Source organism: Python bivittatus, unplaced genomic scaffold (assembly GCF_059951505.1).
Source record: "Python bivittatus isolate LINGU-HERP-01145 unplaced genomic scaffold, Pbiv_v1 ctg000020_np1212, whole genome shotgun sequence".
NCBI lineage: Eukaryota > Metazoa > Chordata > Lepidosauria > Squamata > Pythonidae > Python > Python bivittatus.
The window spans coordinates 21,173,383-21,191,264 of NW_028277030.1; the positions used below are offsets into that span (position 1 = coordinate 21,173,383).

Here is a 17,882-nt window from a genome sequence, read left to right on the forward strand (position 1 = left end):
ATTAATAATAGTAGTAGTATTCCTCTCTCTATAAGTCCAGGCAATATCACTTTAACATACAAAAATAATCAAAACGATGCTGAGAGATCACTCTCATTAAATTATTATGAGAAGCTAGAAATACCCACCTGAAAACATTCACTATCTTACTGAAATTTCCAGGTATTACCATTATTATCGACACCACAGAAGTAAATATGAGAGCAGGAAAAGGTGTAAAGTAGCGCACATGAACCATAGATAGAAAGTCTGGCTGAAAATGAAAACATAAAAGCAAAAGATTATAACTAACTATGCTGAGAGGTTCGTTTTGCTCCTTCACTTTTGTTCAGCTCTCCAAAGTTTTAATGAGTGAATGAACAAACAGCAAACCTGAAGGTTATGTGGCGAGACATAACTTGAAAACTCATCAGCTGCAGTAAGTTCTGTTCTACAGCCCTCATGTCATTTGGAATTTCATGCCTTTAACGGTTTGCCCATTGGCAGCCAACCACGCTTATTTCTTGCACATTAATTTCTCTAGAACATTGTATCTTTGAACTAAACCCACTTGAATGAAAGCCCAATGTTTTTCAGGGGGACATCAAGGGTAGGACACCTCGTGTAGCTGCAATCAGGACTGAATTCCCTTCTGCTTTCCGGTGCACCAGGAGCAAAGCATTTGCTGAGTACTGACACACTTAGTTCCTGTATTGTTGGGAAGTTCAACATTCACAGCTCTGCTGGTAGATTATAAACCAATCGGGCCTAAGCTGACACCTCTACACCATAGCTCTTTTCAGTATTCCCAACCAGCTGGACTCCAGAGCTTAGAGTTTGATGAGCTACTCTGGAGTAGAGAAAGCTGTAGGAGGAGAATAATGGGCAGAATGATAAATATGGGCATTAATCACAGATTAATTGATTTACAGCTCAGTCCTGTATCATTTATTCACAGCTGAATTTCGTAATAAATGCGATTGCATTTCTGCCACGGTCTTGTAAGAGGGTAAAGTATGCTATTAACATATTGAAGAATAATTGGGTGTGTTGCTACTGTTGATAAAAATTAATATCCATTTTTCATTGAACAAGAGAGGAGTACAGGACTGTGATAGAAAACTCACAACAAATTCCCTGAAGCCTCACTTGTTTTTCATTGATTCTTTAGTGTTATCTATATATAAATAGATTAAAACTGAAGACATTAGAGCCAGAGTAAATACACTGTTCTTAATTCCCATTTAGATAAAAGAGATCTTGTAACTAACTTGTCCCATTAATTCCAGTAAGTTTTACATACAATTAATTTATAGACTGATACACATGCCTGCTCAAAAATAATTTAATTGGATTTACTTTTGAGTACCTAAGTATAGGATTACATCCTAAATCTGGATTCAATCTTATGTATTTTCCAAAGATTCAGTGTGAGATCTAATACCCCAATGTACCTGACAGCTAAGCAAACAGTCTTAGTGTTAAATGAGTTCAGGTCCATTAGTTTTAGTTGGTTCAATTTACAGAATTTAAATTGCCAAATTGGTTCAACTGAGTTACAGGTAATTAAAAGGGTCAAGCCTTAATAGAGAAAATAGGTTATACAAGCACTTTATGGCATGTATAGCACAGGTTTACTAGTGTCTTTCATTCTCCCATCCTGCCAGATCATTAATGCACTTTATTTTATTTATATATTGCACTATGGGTCACGCCCCCTAAGAATATGTAACTACTGACTAGGAGACAGCCTTATGCATTCATAAAGGAGTCAGGCAGGCATGGAATAACAGTAAAAGATTTTGATGTGGAAGTTATTGATTAAAGAATGCATCCATATATACAGCAGAAAGAGCAGTACGCTCACAGTCCTCACCATATGGCCTTCTCTTGCTGCAATGTAGCACACACGGCTTCCGCAGAAGAACGTTCCATTGACGGATCCAAAGCAAGAAAGGGCAACTGCCAGTGACATCAGCCATACCCAGTTGCCCAGGGCTTTATTTCTTTGGAGGGAAATAAAGAAAATATTACCAGAAAAATCAACAGCCATTGTGGATCGGCTAGGATGCTGACCAGTTGCGCTTTTGGATGGCGATTATGCATCTACCCTCACCCTACTTGGCTTCTTGGCAGCTCTCAGTGCCATCAACCGTGGTATCCTTCTGGATTGACTCCGAGGATTGGGGGTGGGCGGCACGGTTCGCCTCCTTTCTTAGCGGTTGATTCCAGTTGGTGGTGACTGGGGGGGGGAGAGCCCACCCTCAGCTCCTACTGAGTGGGGTGCCACAGTGTTCAGTGCTCTCCCCTCTCCTATTTAACATCTACATGAGGCCACTGGATGAGCTCATCCGTCGCCATGGGGTGAGGTATCATCAGAATGCTGATGATACCCAGTTTACCTAGCAAATTCAGTTATATTGTGAACGCCTTATCTGAACCCTGGCAAGACTGGGTGGCTTTGGGTTTTGGGTCCTGCCAGTTCTGGGACTATACCATCTTTGGTGCTGTCATGGGGGTTGCACTGCCCCAGACAGACCCTGTGTGCAATCTGGGGGTTCTCCCAGACTCCTGACTCCTGCTCGAGGAGCAGGTGGCAGTTGTGGCCAGAAGGGCCTTTGCTTTTGCATTGTGCATCAGTTGTGCCTGTTCCTAGATCAAGGAGCCCTACTCACATCACTCATGCCCTAGTCACCTCCCACTTGGACTACTGTAATGTGTTCTACATGAGGCTGCCCTTGAAGAGTATCTGGAAATTTCAGCTGCTGCAGAATGCCGCGGTGTGGGCAGTTATGTGTGTTTCCGAAGAATATGTGTTATATCTCTGCTCCACAAGCTGCATTGGTTATCAGTCTGTTTCCAGGTCCAATTCAAGGTGTTGGTTTTGACCTCTAAAGCACTACATGGCATGGGGCTGGATTATTTGAGGGACTGCCTCTCCCCAGTTACATCTGCCTGTCCCACCAGATCCAGCAAAGAGGGCATGCTGTGGGTCCCCTTGACTAGGGAGTTTGGCAAGTCCTAGGTGGCAGGCCTTTTCTGTTATGGCTTTATTCTTCCCCCCCAAGTGAGGTTGGCCTCGTCCCTTTTAGCTTTCTGGAGGTCCCTCAAGACCTGGTTGGGCCAGGTGGCCTGGGGACCCCAAGGGACTGGTGGAATATTGAGATGGCTCCTGTGTTATTAACAACTCCTCTTCGCCTAATCTTTTTTATTCTGTTTTTACTTTTATGCTTTTAATAAACTTTTTAATATTACTAATATTAATATTAATTTGTATATTTTGTTTTTAACTTTGTTGTACGCTGCCCAGAGTCACTTGATTGTGAGATGGGCAGCTATATAAATATGACAAATAAATAAATAAATAAATCCATCATTTGGTGGTAGATGACCTGGCAGGTGGTGTGTTACACCAAGACCTGGCTGAGGGAGGGCAGAGATGTTGCCCTCTCATAAATCTGTCCAGCTAGGTTTCATGTCCTACACCAACCTCAATGCCAGGAGCAGGAAGGTAGTGTGGCATTTATCTACCCCTCACTGCTTATTCATGGCTAGGTTTGCTGTTCTGGAAGTGGTTATATGTGAGTGCCTATGTATTTGGTTAAGTCGTAGAAACAAACAGGGGATCAATTTGGTGTACTGGCCTCCCTGATGCTTCTTAGGATCCCTTCCTGAGCTCCTGGATTTCATGGCCAGCTTGGCAATGAAAGAACCCCTGTCTCTTAATATTGGGGTACTTCAATCTGCAGTGGACAAGGTCAGGTCTTGTAGAGGTCAGGAATTTATAGCTTCTGTGATGACCACGGACCTGTCCCAGGTCATTACAGCTCTGACACCCGTAGCTGGTCACATGTTAAACTTGGTCTTCACATCCAAGCAGTTTTGTGATCTGGATGTGGGGGATATTACCATTTGCTCTTTGTTGTAGCCTGATTAGTTCCTGGGCCAGATGTGATTCATTGCCACCCATTCAGATGGTTTGTTCCACATGCTTTATGGATCCATCTATTTTCCAGTAGATACAGTATTTGGGGATTTTCCCAACCATCTTGTGGGTGAATTGGCTCCTCAGCCAATGTTGATGTCTCAGGCCCTTGATGAAATTGCCCATTATCTCTCTGCTAGTCAATCCCAGGTGACTGATTGGTTTTTTGAGGACCACTGGGAGATGAATTGATAAAAGTGATGCCTGGAGCACAGGTAGAGAACAACTAATTGCTCCTTTCTTAGCAGCCAGTTCTAGTTGGTGGCGACTGATGAGCAGAGCTTGGCCCAATACCTGCTGCCATTTGGGGTGCCAGGGGGGTCGATCCTCTCCCCCATTATTTAACTTCTACATGAAGCTGCTGGGGAGGATTATCTGACAGTTCAAGGTCCAGTATTATTAATATGCTGATGATACCCAACTGTACATCATGACCCTGGCCTAGGAGATGCTGTTGAAGTCTTATCTTGGTGTCTGGAATCTGTGAGGGTCTGAATGTTTGTATTCTGGAGTTCTTCTACATGGTTTTGTCTCTGGATGGGGTTGCACTGCCTCTGAAGGAGCAGGTCCATGACTTGGAGGTCCTGCTGCACTCGCGGATCTTGCTGGATCAGCAGGTAGAGGCTGTGGTTCAGCTTGTGCACCAGTTGCAGCTTTACTTGGGACAGGAGGACCTGACTACAGTGGCTCACACCCTCATCAGCACCTGATTAGACCACTGCAATGTACTGTACTGTTTATGGGGCTTTCTTTAACAATCATCCGGAAGCTTCAGTTGGTGTAGAGTGCAGTGGCCTGCGTGCTCATGGGTAGATACCAGTGGGTTTATATTACACCTGCTTTGCAAGTCCTGCACTGGTTTCCTTTCAGCTTCCAGGTACAATTTAAATAGCTTGTTTTAACTTATAAAGCCCTTTATGGCTTGGTGTGGGGTTACCTACAGGACTGCCTCTCTCCACTGGAGTCAGCTTTCGATCATGCTGGGAGAAGCAGCCAGTTGTTCACCAATTTTGGGAGATTAGAGTATCCAAGCCCAGTGATGGGGTTGGCCCTCTGGAATGGAGGGTTGTTTGTCCCCAACTTTATCGGCCTTCCAGAAAAAAGTTCAATGGGGGGGGGGGATTTTGGGGTCTGCAACCATGTACTGTGTTGTGATTTTTTAATGTATTATGAGATATTATATTTGATATTATTGTATTCTGTTACTATTGTGAACTGCTGAGAGTCTTTTATGATTTTGCCACAGTATAAATCTGATAAATAAACTAAAATAAAAGTGCCAATTGATCTATAAACGTTCTATACCATTCAACTGAAAATCCATCTGGGCCTAGGGCTTTCTCCAGAGCCATAGATTTAACTGTCATTATAATTTCTTGTAATATCGGTGGTGGTATTCTTGGGGAAGGTCTTCCATTTCAATAGCTCTCCCCAGATTAATTTGTTGTTTGGTTGTAAAATGTATATAACTGAGTATAACAGTAAAAAAAAAAAAACCAAAACCCTGATGGTTAATATACTCCATATCACTGTATAACTGACCATCTCTGGCCTTAATTTCAGAGAAAATATTCAGTTCTTTTTGTTGTTTCACCTGACAGGCTACTAACTTTCCAGCTTTCTCCCCGAATTCCCAATATTTTGTTTCATATATTGTACTTGTTCCAAGTAGAACTTTCCCAGTTTTACCTTAGCTGACAGAAATGCCTTATTAGGTTTGTCAGTTGGGTCTCTAGCATAAGGCTATAATAGGTCAGGCTTTACCACTTGCATTAAGTTGAGGTCTCTGGATTTTTTTCTCAGACATAACAAAGACTATCAAACCACCACAACTATATGCCTCAGAGGTTAGTGAAGCTTCAATTAAGTTCAGAAAAAAGCCAGATTTTTTTCTCAATGTATTTCACAAAAGAAATATTTCTTATTAATGAAGTGTTCAAATATTATTTGGACTGAAATTTCTGAAATTCCACATGGTTGTATTCAAATTTAAACACTGTTAATTGTTTACATTTCAATATAATCATGCCAAATTTCAGAAAGATAGGTGGGGAGAGTGTTGTGTAAAGAGAACAGACATTCATAAGGAATGGTGACGTGCATTTCTAAACCCAGGGAGCTGATTGCTGGGAACCAAGGTAAAATAATAAGGGATTAACTCATTGATGGAACCCACACACACACACACAATCATAAGATAAATCAATCGCTGACCCATGTCAGCAAACTAACAGCTCACAAAACAGTGCCACCCAGTCACTTAGAATGAGACGGTGTCAAAGGGAGAGGAAGAAATGGTAAAACTAAAGACTTCTGAAGCTCTGCATCCCGCCCAGACAATGTGTCTGAAGTAACCATCACTGGATTCGGTACTTCCCTTAACTTTCTTTTCCTCCCACCAAAGGGTTTTACATAAGTGCTAGTTGTTTTTACATGTTTTGCAAGGCTGAAGCTATGACACGTGTTGGAGATGGTACAATGGAATGGAAAGTGTTTTTGAGTGTGGATGTACGAATGCTAGAGAGAAGGTAGCCACCTCTGTTGAACAGGCTGATAAGGCCTCAGTGATTAGCATTGCTCACCCCCATGTAATGGCGACAGCACCTGAAGTCAGAAACTCAACAGGAGTCATGGCTGCAAAATAGCTCACATTTACTAGCAAATAAAAGCAGGTCACCAGAGGAATAGCAACCATCAATGCCCTTGGCAGATTCACCTGGAAAAAGAAGAAAATAAGATGCACAATAATGTGCTATGTAGATGTATAAGTGTGCATCTGCATAGCTTTCTAATATTCCATTTTAAATATATAAACACAATAACAGATATTTCTCACATAGTCAAAAAGCAAAGGTGGAGGAGAGAAAACAAAAAGATTTCATAAAATGGAAACAACTGTAGTTCAATATGCAAACACAATAGCTAACAACAAATGTGCAGCTATGCAAATAAAATAGGACTAAAAGGATCTTATTGTATAATATTTCTTATGTTGCTTTTCATCTGCTGAAAAATCATAATTTTGTATTTCATTGTTTAAACCAGTATTTCTCCACCTCAGCAACTTTCAGAGGTATAACTTCATACTCTGAAAGAGACTTCAACTCCCAGAATTCCCCAGCCAGCACGCACACAAGAAGTCCACACCTCTGAAAGTTGCTGAGGTGGAGAAACGCTGGTTTAAATGTATTGTTACATTTAAATCCTACCTTTCATCTGACAGCATAAAGCAGTATGAATGGTAGAACACCCCCTCCCCATTTTTTCCCCATAGTTATTCTATGAGGTAGTCAAGGTGAGAGTGAATGAATGGCCCCAAATCATCCAGTTTGCTCTGTGATCAAGTCAGGATTTGAAACTGGGTTCCTCTGGTCCAACTCCAATACCATAACAGTTATACGTATTATGTAAAACAACATTTAAGTTTTTTATGATGGCTGCAATCCTAGACATACTAAACTCATTGAAGATATTGGGACATACTTCTACTAGGGGACTGCTGGGTGAGACGTCTGTTATCTCCTCTTCAGTCTCTGATGCAAAACAGACTTTGTGGCTACGACACCAAGCTTGTTCTGCCCTCTTTTCCTCTCCTGCCTTTCTTAGCATTCAGCCAAATGGCAAGTCTGAAGCACTCAAACGCTCAAGGCTCGGTGACATCTTGGTAACTCCTAATAGTATACTAGACTATCTAGTATCCATTTTATTGCTTCCATTTAATGATTATCCCTCCCAGCAGCCCCACCCTCATTCTCCACTTATGTCTCTGTCGATCTCCTTGACGATGAGTAACAAAAGCTGATACTGATTGAAGAAAAATGTCAAAGTTCAGTTTGTATGACATGCATCCATTGCAATTGAAAAACTGAACTTTAAAGGTTAACTAAAAATTCAGATTCTTTGCCCCTGTTCTTTTATCCTTTTGAAAATCTGCCATGTGTAGTTTGTGAAGACATAATGTATATTTTCTGTAATGTACAGTATTTATGTTGGAAATGAACGTTGCTAGCTCATGTCAAAAGTGCAATGCTTCAAGAACTCCAAATTATCTGGGCTTCCGGGTGGGGTTCTATGGTGGACTAGTCATCTCTGAAGGAGCAGGAATGGCACCATGATGGAGATCAGTGGCCAGATGGTGAATTCTAACTGGTGCAGTCTTTCTGGACAAGGAGAAATTGTGAGATTGCCCACTTGCATTCTGGACAGCTGCTCCTCATGAGGAGACTGCAGGAACTGAGTTTTTTGTGATCAACTTGTGAGTCAAGTGGCTGGGGTTTGAGGGATTTCAATCATGTTTACAGCAGTAATACAGCCTGTAGTGGAATAAATACAAGATTTGTGAAATTAAGAAAAGTTCCCAGGGATGTTCTGGTGCACTTTGTCAAGAAGACGACAAGGGACCAAGTTCTGCAGCAGCATTTTAATACCAGATTGAAGGTTGATATTACAGATGTAATTGTGCTTAAAGAAATTCCACTTAGAATACTGCATAAGAGAAAAGAGTACTTCTTTCTGACTGATAGACTGAAACAGAAAAAGATTCCATTTTGATGGGACAAACTGGAAGGAGTGATTGTTACTTTCAAAGAGCAGAGGTTTTGACTGAATTCTGTGCAGAGAGCAAGAAAAATTCTAGAAAAATTCAAAGAAGAACTGGAGACAATACAAATGGATGTGACAGATGAGACTACACAAAAGCCTTTACAGATGCAATGGGAAAGTGAAAGGGATGATACTGAATTAGGTGCTAGAGGTATTGACTTTTCTAAATTTTTGGCTTGATTATGGATTACAAATGCTTAATGTAGAATATAAATGGAGCAAATGTTCTTCAAAAGAGAAAAACAAAATCATTATTTGAACAAATTCAAGCAAGATATAATTTGCTTACAGGAAACACATATTAGAAAAAAGGATATAAAATATTTGACTTGCAAAAATTTGAGTGAATAATTTAACTAGGAAGGAAGGAAGGAAGGTTGTTTTGTATATAACCCCCCCCCTCCCCAATTACAACCAGAACTTATATTGACTGATGAGCATGGTAGATATGTTGGGTGGAAGTTAATTTGCATGGGGTGAAGACTCTGACATTGGGAATTTATGCCCCAAATGAGGATAAAGCAATATTCTATAAAGGACTTATGGACAGACTAATGGGCTTTTCTTACGAAAATTGGGGGAATGGAATGGAGTGATCTCCCCACAAGTAGACAAAACTTCTGAGAAAAATATTAAAATTACACAAGGCAAATTACCAAATTTTTTTTTTTTTAATTTGATGAACAATTTAGAGCTTGTTGGTGATTAGAGATATAAAATGACTATTCAAGATTTTTCTGAAAGACATAGATCTTTTTCGAAAATAGACATGATTTGGATTTTGAAGAATTCGACTACTAAGGTTCATAAAATAGAGATATTACCAAAGACCTTTTTCAGATCATAATCCAGTGAGTTTTGGTTTTTAAAGGGAAACCCAGTTTTTTCAGATGGAGGCTAAGGGAAATGCTGTTACAGGAAGAAACAATAGTGGAGGACTGTAAAAAGAAATTAAAAGAGTTTTTCTGAAAATAATCTTAATAAAGTTTTCATGAAAGGTTACTTTACGCAACGTAATAGTGAACTCAAAAAGAAGAGGCAAGAGAAAGCAGAAGCTATTTTGGATGAGATAAAAAGAAAAGAAGAGGAATTAAAGAATTTTCCAGAGAAGATAAATATCTCTCAACAAATTAAGCTTCTACAACAACAATTATCTATGTTAACACTAAGAGACATGGAAATAAAAATGAATTATGTAAAACAAAAAAACACTGAGTTTGCAGATAAACCAGGGAAGTGGTTGGCACACAAATTACAAAAAGAAAAGAAAACAATATTGAAATTACAAGAGGGAAATACTGTAATAACAGATAATGTGGTTATGCAAAAAGTATTTTATCAATATTATTCCAAATTATATAAAGGACAAGAAATTTCCCTTGAAAAAATAGATGAATATTTAAAGAAACAAAATTTACTGAAGATTGCAGAGAAACAGAAACAGATTATGAATGGACCTTTAACAATAAGGGAAGTTTGCGAAGTTATAAAAAAGACTAAAACAGGAAAGGTTCCTGGACCAGGTGGGTTACTATAAATGCTCTGAGGCTGAACTTTTACAACCTTTACAAAATATGAAGAATTCTATTTTACAGAGTAGAAAGATGCCAGAGGGCTAGAAAGCGGCTAATACAGCATTAATACCTAAGGAGGGACAAAATTTGACTTTAACAAGAAACTGTCAGCTGATATCACTATTGAATAATGACTATAAGTTGTTTACAATGATTTTGGCTGAGAGGTTGAAAATAATTTTGCAAGAATTTATACATGAGGATTTATACGTGGGTTTTACCTAAAAGACTATTAAAGGATAACATAAGAACAACAAACTACATGCATAGTTTGTGAAGACATAATGTACATTTTGTGTACTGTAGAGTATGTATGTTGGAAATGAATGTTGCTAGCTCATGCTCATGTCAAAAGTGCAATGCTACAAGAACTTCAAATTTTCTTAGCTATGTCTCTTGTTATAGCCCTATTTCCAACACAGTAAAAGTGTTCATTACACTCTTGAACCTAAAACTTGCTCATCAGAAAGAAAGGAAGCTATAGGGAAATAATTATGCTAAGATTAATATGTAACCGTAAATTAGATGTTTTAGGATAACAAAACTAAAAAGAATGTCATGATGTTTATTTGAAAACACATATAATATTCAGTTGCAAGAGATGGTTTCAGGTGGTTTTGACTCCTCCATCTGCAGGAGGGAGTAAAAAAAAAAAATCAAAATGGTAGTCATGTGATAAAACCCCCTATTGTAGAGAATCAGGGAGATGATTTTAAAGGAAATAGGAAAGAACTGTTACATGAGCAGAGGGGGCTGAAACATTCCTTAAGTCCTGGGAAACAAGATAGTATTCAGAAGACACTCAGGCAGGCTTGACCTTAATTCATTGGGATATAAAAGCTGGGGAGGTAAAACACAATCAGGCTTACAAGATTCTGTTATTAGAGTTTATCTCAATAAATAATAGTTCTAGTCTTCCTCTGGAGTCTTTTTCCTGGCCTACCCCAAAAAGCTGACATCAATCTTGCAAGCCTTGTACTGTCTTTCAAGAGAGGCAAAGGACTGTACCTGGATTCATAGAGATGGCATCTGACCCTCAGGTTGCTCTACTGTCTGCGGAGCACCTTGCTGCAGCTTTATTACACCACCAACCACAGGTGGATTTACAACCTGCAAAACGCCATGATGCAACTCATACAGCATGTGGGACAGAATTTGACTCAGCCCAGCAGCAGCTTGAAGCCCAGCTGGTATTTCTGTCTTCTCATGGGAATTTGCTCAAGAAGTTTGGAGGAAACCAGTGCAAATTGTTTATGGTGGCTCAGCCAGTGGAACTGACCGCTGATCACACCAAGTGACTTTTGTGCTGAGTTTGCTGAAAGAATGGGGAGCTTGTTAGGATATTCTCGTGGGAAGAAAAGCAAATCGCTTATCTCCAAACAATTGTTTTGACTGCAAAAGTCAGGCCATCTGCATTTGTTTTTCTAGTTTACACGTACAGTGGTACCTCTAGTTACGAACTTAATCCATTCCGTGACTCTGGTTGCAACTCGAGTTGGTTGCAAGTCGAGGTAAAGTTTCCCATAAGGTTCAATGTAAATATGGTTAATCTGTTCCGCCCTCCAAATTTGGTCGCACCACGAGGCAAATTTCCCTATAAGGTTCAATGTAAATATGGCTAATCCGCCCTCCAAATTTGGTCGCACCTCGAGGTAAATTTCCCCCATAAGGTTCAATGTAAATATGGCTAAACAGTTCTGAAACATATGGATTTTATTTTTAAACCTCAAAAACATTAAAAAAAAGTACAGTATAGCACAGTATGAAGAGGGAGAATGGGGTGGGGAGGCAGTTATTGTTTGGAGGGAGAGTCCCCCTCCAAAGGGACATCGGGGAGATCTCCTTCAGGGGTTTCCTCTCTTCTTTGCCTCTTAGCTGCAGGCTCAGTTCTGGGGAAAAACCTGTCTAAAGTCAGTTGCTAGCCTGTTCTGCATTTTCTTTGGAGCCATGCTGACAAGCACACCAAAAACCTTCCAAAGGCCACAAAACACACCACAAGCCTCACCGAACATCTCCTTGCTACCATGATCTCGCCCACAGGAAGCCACGACCGCGTGGCAGCAGGGCAAATGGCCACGGATCCGGTTCATAGCTCGAGGCGGAGTTCGCATGTCGAGGTAAATTTTTGGGGCCGGAGCTGGTCGTATCTTGAAAAATTCGTAAGGAGGGGCATTCGTAACTAGAAGTACCACTGTATACTGCTATTTACTGCCACCTATTGGCGTTTGTATGCTAGTTACCCAAGGGGAGGTGCATAGTGTCAATAAATTGTGGGTGATTATATGCCTCACTGCTTAGTAGGATTTTAGTCATCATGTAATCGGTTTTATAGGTTATGTAGTTGTAACTAATAACTAAGTAGTGTACCTCTTCTCTGAGAGTTTTTTGGCTAGAGACTTGGTTAGACTTGTGTATTGGATAAGTCTTGGATGCCACATATATGAGAAGAAGTGATTTTTCCTATGTTTTGCATGAAACTTGTATTTTATGTAGTTTTTATTTTTCTCAATAAACAACCAGTTATGTTTTATAACTTCTGGCTGGATATCTATAATTGAGGGCAATAACCCAATGCTGGATAATTATCAACATTCCATGCAAAGATTTAGAGTCTTGCCTGATGATTCCACTAGGGAAACTTACAGATTCAAACAAGGTCAGCAGAGAGTGAGAGTGTACCCATCAGGTTTTAAATTATTTGCTAGGGATGTGGAATGGTATGATTTGGTGCTGATTGACCAGTTCAGAGAGAGGCTTGCTGATGAGCTAGGAGATAAATTGGTGAGAGAAGGAACCCCAGATAATCTGAAAGAACTGTTCCAACATTGTGTGATGACATATGGCTGATTGGAAAAGGCAGAGGAGAAATGGCAAGGGAGGGGGTTTCATTGTCTCTCTTCACTCCCCACCCCCCTCCTGAAGGCCTCCTCAGAATCCAGTGCTACAGAACCCAAGCAAATTGGAGCAATCAAGAGATCTCTGTCCCCAGGAGAGAAACAAAGAAGGAAAATTTTCAGTTTATGTTTTTACTGCATATAGCCAGATCTTGCACAGCTAAAGCTCATGCTTCTGACTCAGCTGTGAAATGCTGCTGGCCATGCAGCAAGCAACTGCCTGAATCACTCCAAGGTCTTGGTTTTGGGAAACTTTGCAGGCCCTTCTCACTACAGCTCCAAAGGGGGACCCTCAGACAGTTAAGGGAAGTTCAGACTGCCAAAGGCAGACAAGCACATTTTATTATTCCTGTTATGCTTTGTTTCAACTCAGGCCAGAAAATACAACTCTCGGCCCTTGTGGACTCAGGGATGACAGACAATTTCATAGATAAGACCACAGTACAAGAGTTTAATTTACCCACTGTAATGTTAGACAGACTGACACTGGCAAAACTATTGATGAACAGATGCTAAGAGCTGGGCCAGTGTTAAAATGCATGACTCCCTTGCAGCTGACAGTACAGGATCTCACAAAACTCTTAGCGCTCTGTGTGTGGAGAGTAAGGAAGATGACTTTGACGGAAATATGCAAGAACCATTTCCTAGGCAAAAGGTGGTGAAACATTTTTTTTTAAGTCCAGAGAAATGTGATAACATTTGGAAAAAGCTCAGGCAGATGCTGCCCTGATTCACTGAAATATAAGAAAGGGGAGGAGGTACAGCTTAATCAAACTTGCAAGATTCTATTATAGCCAATCTCAAAAAAAAAATAGTTCCTGTGGAGTTGATTTCCTGGTCTGATCTATCTAGTGGGGCTGACACGTGATAGTTTCCTTACAGGTTCCCATCATGCTAGGGATTGATTGGCCAGAGTTATATAATACAGATATGCACTGAGAACAAAGAGCTACATAATTCTTTTCCATCACTGAAATGTCAAAACCACTGCTTACAAGCTTTTCAATCTCCCCCCCTCCCCCATATTAATCCAGTACAATGACTCTTCTGCCTTGCCAAGGAAATTTGACCTTGCAGTTGTTTTTGGGGAGGAAAAAACTAAAGAATTGCCCCTTTCCATAGAGCATGTGACTGTACCATCAATTTGAAATTGGAAGCCCAGATTCCAGCTAAGAGACAATATCCTACGTCTAGCTGAGAGCTGGCCACATTGAAATAATTTCTGGGTGACAATTTTAAAAAAGGACTTAGTTGCCCCTCCAGTTCTCCAGCATCTGCACCCACCTTTTTCATCCCTCAAAGAGGTAATTCTCCTAGAGCTGTTCATGATTTTAGACCGTTGAACCACGTGATTATTAGGGATCACTACCCATTGTTTCTTATTTCAGATAACCTGGACCACCAGCAAAGGGCATACATTTTTACAAAAGTTGGACTTGGGCAGCACTTACAATCTTATCAGAATGAAAGGACAACATAAATACTTGTTAGCATTTGATGCCAGGAATGAAAAATGTAAATGTACAGTGGTGTCTTTCAGCTTATTTAATTATGCAGCAATCTTCTCCAGGTTCATGAATGAGATATTTTCTGATATTTAAACACATATGTAGTAGTGTATTTGACTGATATACTGATTTTTTTCTGAGGACTTTTCCTTGTACAAAAGTCATGGTGGCACTGTCCTGAAGAAACTCCAGTAACACAAACTTTTTGCTAAATTTGTGAAATGTGCATTTGATCCACTCCAGTTGGACTATTTAGGGTACAGGATCACTACTGAAAGCATACAAATGGATCTGGCAAAAGTATAGTCCCTACTTTCATGGCAGCCACCTCAAGGTGTGAAATATGTGTTTTCTGGGATTTACTAATTTCTATCAGAAGCTCATCCCTGATTTTGAAGACCACGTATAGCCACTATCTAAACTTCTAAAGGAAGGATGAAAATTCACATGGCTTACTCAAGAGCAAGCAGCATTTCAGGAGTTGAAACACTGTTTCTCTTCACAGCTACTCCTCAAGCACCCAGACCTATCCACCAATTTGTGGTGCCAACCAATGCTTCCAACGTGGTGTTGAATCATTTTGCTTCCAGGTAGAGGAAGTGGGTGGGGTGTGTTGGATTTCTTGCCATATGTATTTTATTCCAGGTTGCTTCAGCCAGCCAAACAGAAGTATGACATCTTCAATAAAGAGGCTGCTTTCCAACAACGGAGGCATCTTCTGGGAGTTACAATCCAGCTATTCCAGTTCCAAACAGACCACAAAGATTTAGAAACTCTGTGGAAAGCCTTGGCAAATGACAATTTTTCACCCATTTTAATTTCTGTATCTCCTATATTTCAGGCACACAGAACAAGGTCCCAGATGCCCTACATTGGAATATGCCCTTCCTTATACAGTTCTCCTTGTCACAATTCTGCAAACAAGCAACTTCATCTCTCCACCAAGGTTAGGCCAGTCAGAAAGACTGGGGGCAGGGAGATGCTAGCTCAGATTAAAGAGCAGCAACAACAAATTGTTTACTCTAGGACTCAGATGAATGACCTCCAGGAAGCCCCACAGGATGAGCTATCATGTTTCATGTCTGAGGAAGCACAGCTGTTTCACAATGGTCACTTATATGTTCCCCTTCCTTTAAGGGAATAATTGTTACAACTCTGTCATGACAATAAAATGGCTGGTTATGGGGAGTGTTTAAAACTCAGCATTGGGTCCTTAGGGAGGCTAAGAATGAAGGCAGACATCAAGGATTATGTTTTGTCCTGGCATGTTTGCTGTCAGGCAAAATCTGTCCATGGAAAGCCAGCTGGCTTGCTGCAACCCAAGTTCTCTTCTGTGATACAGTATCAATAGATTTTATTACTGATCTCCCCCTGGTACAGGGGTATACCAGCATTTTTTATGTATTGTTTTAATTTTATTTACACAAGTTTGTTTTTTTCTGTTTTAATTTGTAAGCCACCCAAAGTCACACAAATGAGATGGGTGGCTATATAAACGGAAGGAAATAAATAAATTCTGGCAGTGGTGAATTTGTTTATAATGATGGTCCACTTCACTGCCTGCAAGGGCCTCCTGTCAGCTTAGGAAATGGCCCAGCTTTTTTTAGACCATGTTTTTAGATATGCAGACCTAAACAAGCATATAATCTCCAATTGTGGATCTCAATTTACCTTCAACTTTTGAAAGGCCCTTTTCCCCTCATTAAACATTAACATTCATTTATCATCTAGAATCCGATGGGGAATCTGAGAGATTGAACCAAATATTACAAGAGCGACTGAACCAAATATGAAGATGCCATGTCTCTTATCAGTAAGACAGTTAGACTTAGCTTCTGTCACTTGTAGAATTTGCCTACGACAACTCAGTACATTCCTCCACCAGCATGTCTCCTTTTCAGGCAAATCATGGCTTCTACCCGGGTTGCCCTCCAGAGCTCCTGCATCTGCGGTTCCTCATATTTTGAGCTTCCTGTAGGAGAGGCAAGCTACTCAGTACTTTTTAAAGGAACAGCTAGATTTGGCAAAGGGTGCATACAAGCTGCAAACACCCACCCACAAGAGGGGGCCAAAATTACTGAAGGGGATTTGATGTGGCTTTCAACAAAAATGCTGTCTTCTGCCCAGCCCTCCAACAAGTTGGTCTCAAACTTTATTGGCCCTTTGCCAGTAGTTCAGCAAATAAACCCAGTTTCTCATCCTGGCTTCAGTGAGGGGGTAGGCTAATGCCCTTGCAATTGACAGGCAACATGCAGGCAAGGAATGAGCAATTGTGCACAAGGCTTGCAGAAGTGCTAGGGGGCAAAACACATGTTAAGGAGGTTTGGTAGGAGATGCAATGGTGGGGAAGCAAGGAGAGCGGTAAGTTTGCAATGAGGCTTATGAAGGCATCAGGAGACCTTGGGTGGAGAAACAGTGGCAGAGGGGCAAGAAAGAGGCACAAGGAGAATATGAGGAAACACAACAGGAGTGGAATTGGGAAGTAGAACAAAGAATGTACACATGCACAACAGCTTACTGGAGGTTGAAGAGGAGATGCAGGCTGGGTCAGTCAGTGTGTAATCAGAAAACATACAATATCTTGAAAAGTGCTGAGGAAAGAATGAGAGGCTTCCTCAAGAACATGCCAAAGGAAAAAAAAACAGGGGTCAAGAGCAAGAAAACACAAAGTACAAAGCCAGATGCTGAAACCATTATCAGCAATGGTAGGTAGTCCCAGTGCAGTTTAAATCCTCTCCCCACTGAGCACACACAGCTGAAGTTTCTCTTGCTCAGCAGTTGCCAATAATGAGGCACCGGGCTTGCATGCAGAGTCAGCAAGCAGCTTGCTGCTTACTCATGAGGTGCTTACTTTAACAATGCTCCAGACTCTCAGGCCAGGGCAATTTTCCCTGCTTCTTGGCACTTGTGTTGGCTAGTGAGACAATGGAGCTGGTTGAGGAGGGACCTAAGATGGTGTCAGTGTTGGTGAAGGAAGGGTCTGCCATTGCTGAATCTGTAGGCATGATGCTGGCAGGACCCAATCTGCCTGCATCTTGGAGCCTGGCCCTGAGGCTGTGGCACCCAGTGCCCTTCTGTGTACAATTACTTGCATCCATGAAGATTAATCCTGTGTCCAATTTATCACTGCTTGTGCGAGAGGCACTCCCCTGCAGTTTACAGATTAAGCAACTCCACTTCCCCCTTTTCTGGTGAATGAAGTGGAAGCTATTCTGGACTCTAGACACAAGGGGAAGCATGTGGAGTACCTGATGCATTGGAAAGGCTATCCAAAGCCAGAGAGATCATGGGAAACTACAATGGATGTCCATTCCCCATTCTTGATACACCAGTTTCATCT

At 40.9% G+C, this 17,882-nt stretch overlaps 1 protein-coding gene across 2 annotated transcripts in view; it reads right to left on the reverse strand.

Annotated features, from left to right (window-relative positions):
- LOC103058999 (b(0,+)-type amino acid transporter 1-like) overlaps window positions 1-17,882 on the reverse strand; it is a 50,322-nt gene that overhangs the window by 13,035 nt on the left and 19,405 nt on the right. For both annotated transcript variants that reach the window (XM_088135727.1, XM_007423762.3), the window contains 3 exons: window positions 6,547-6,680; window positions 1,856-1,985; window positions 129-253 (listed from right to left, as the gene is read on the reverse strand). In XM_088135727.1, the coding sequence (XP_087991853.1) occupies window positions 129-253; window positions 1,856-1,985; window positions 6,547-6,680 (389 nt within the window). The remainder of the gene's footprint in view (window positions 1-128; window positions 254-1,855; window positions 1,986-6,546; window positions 6,681-17,882) is intronic.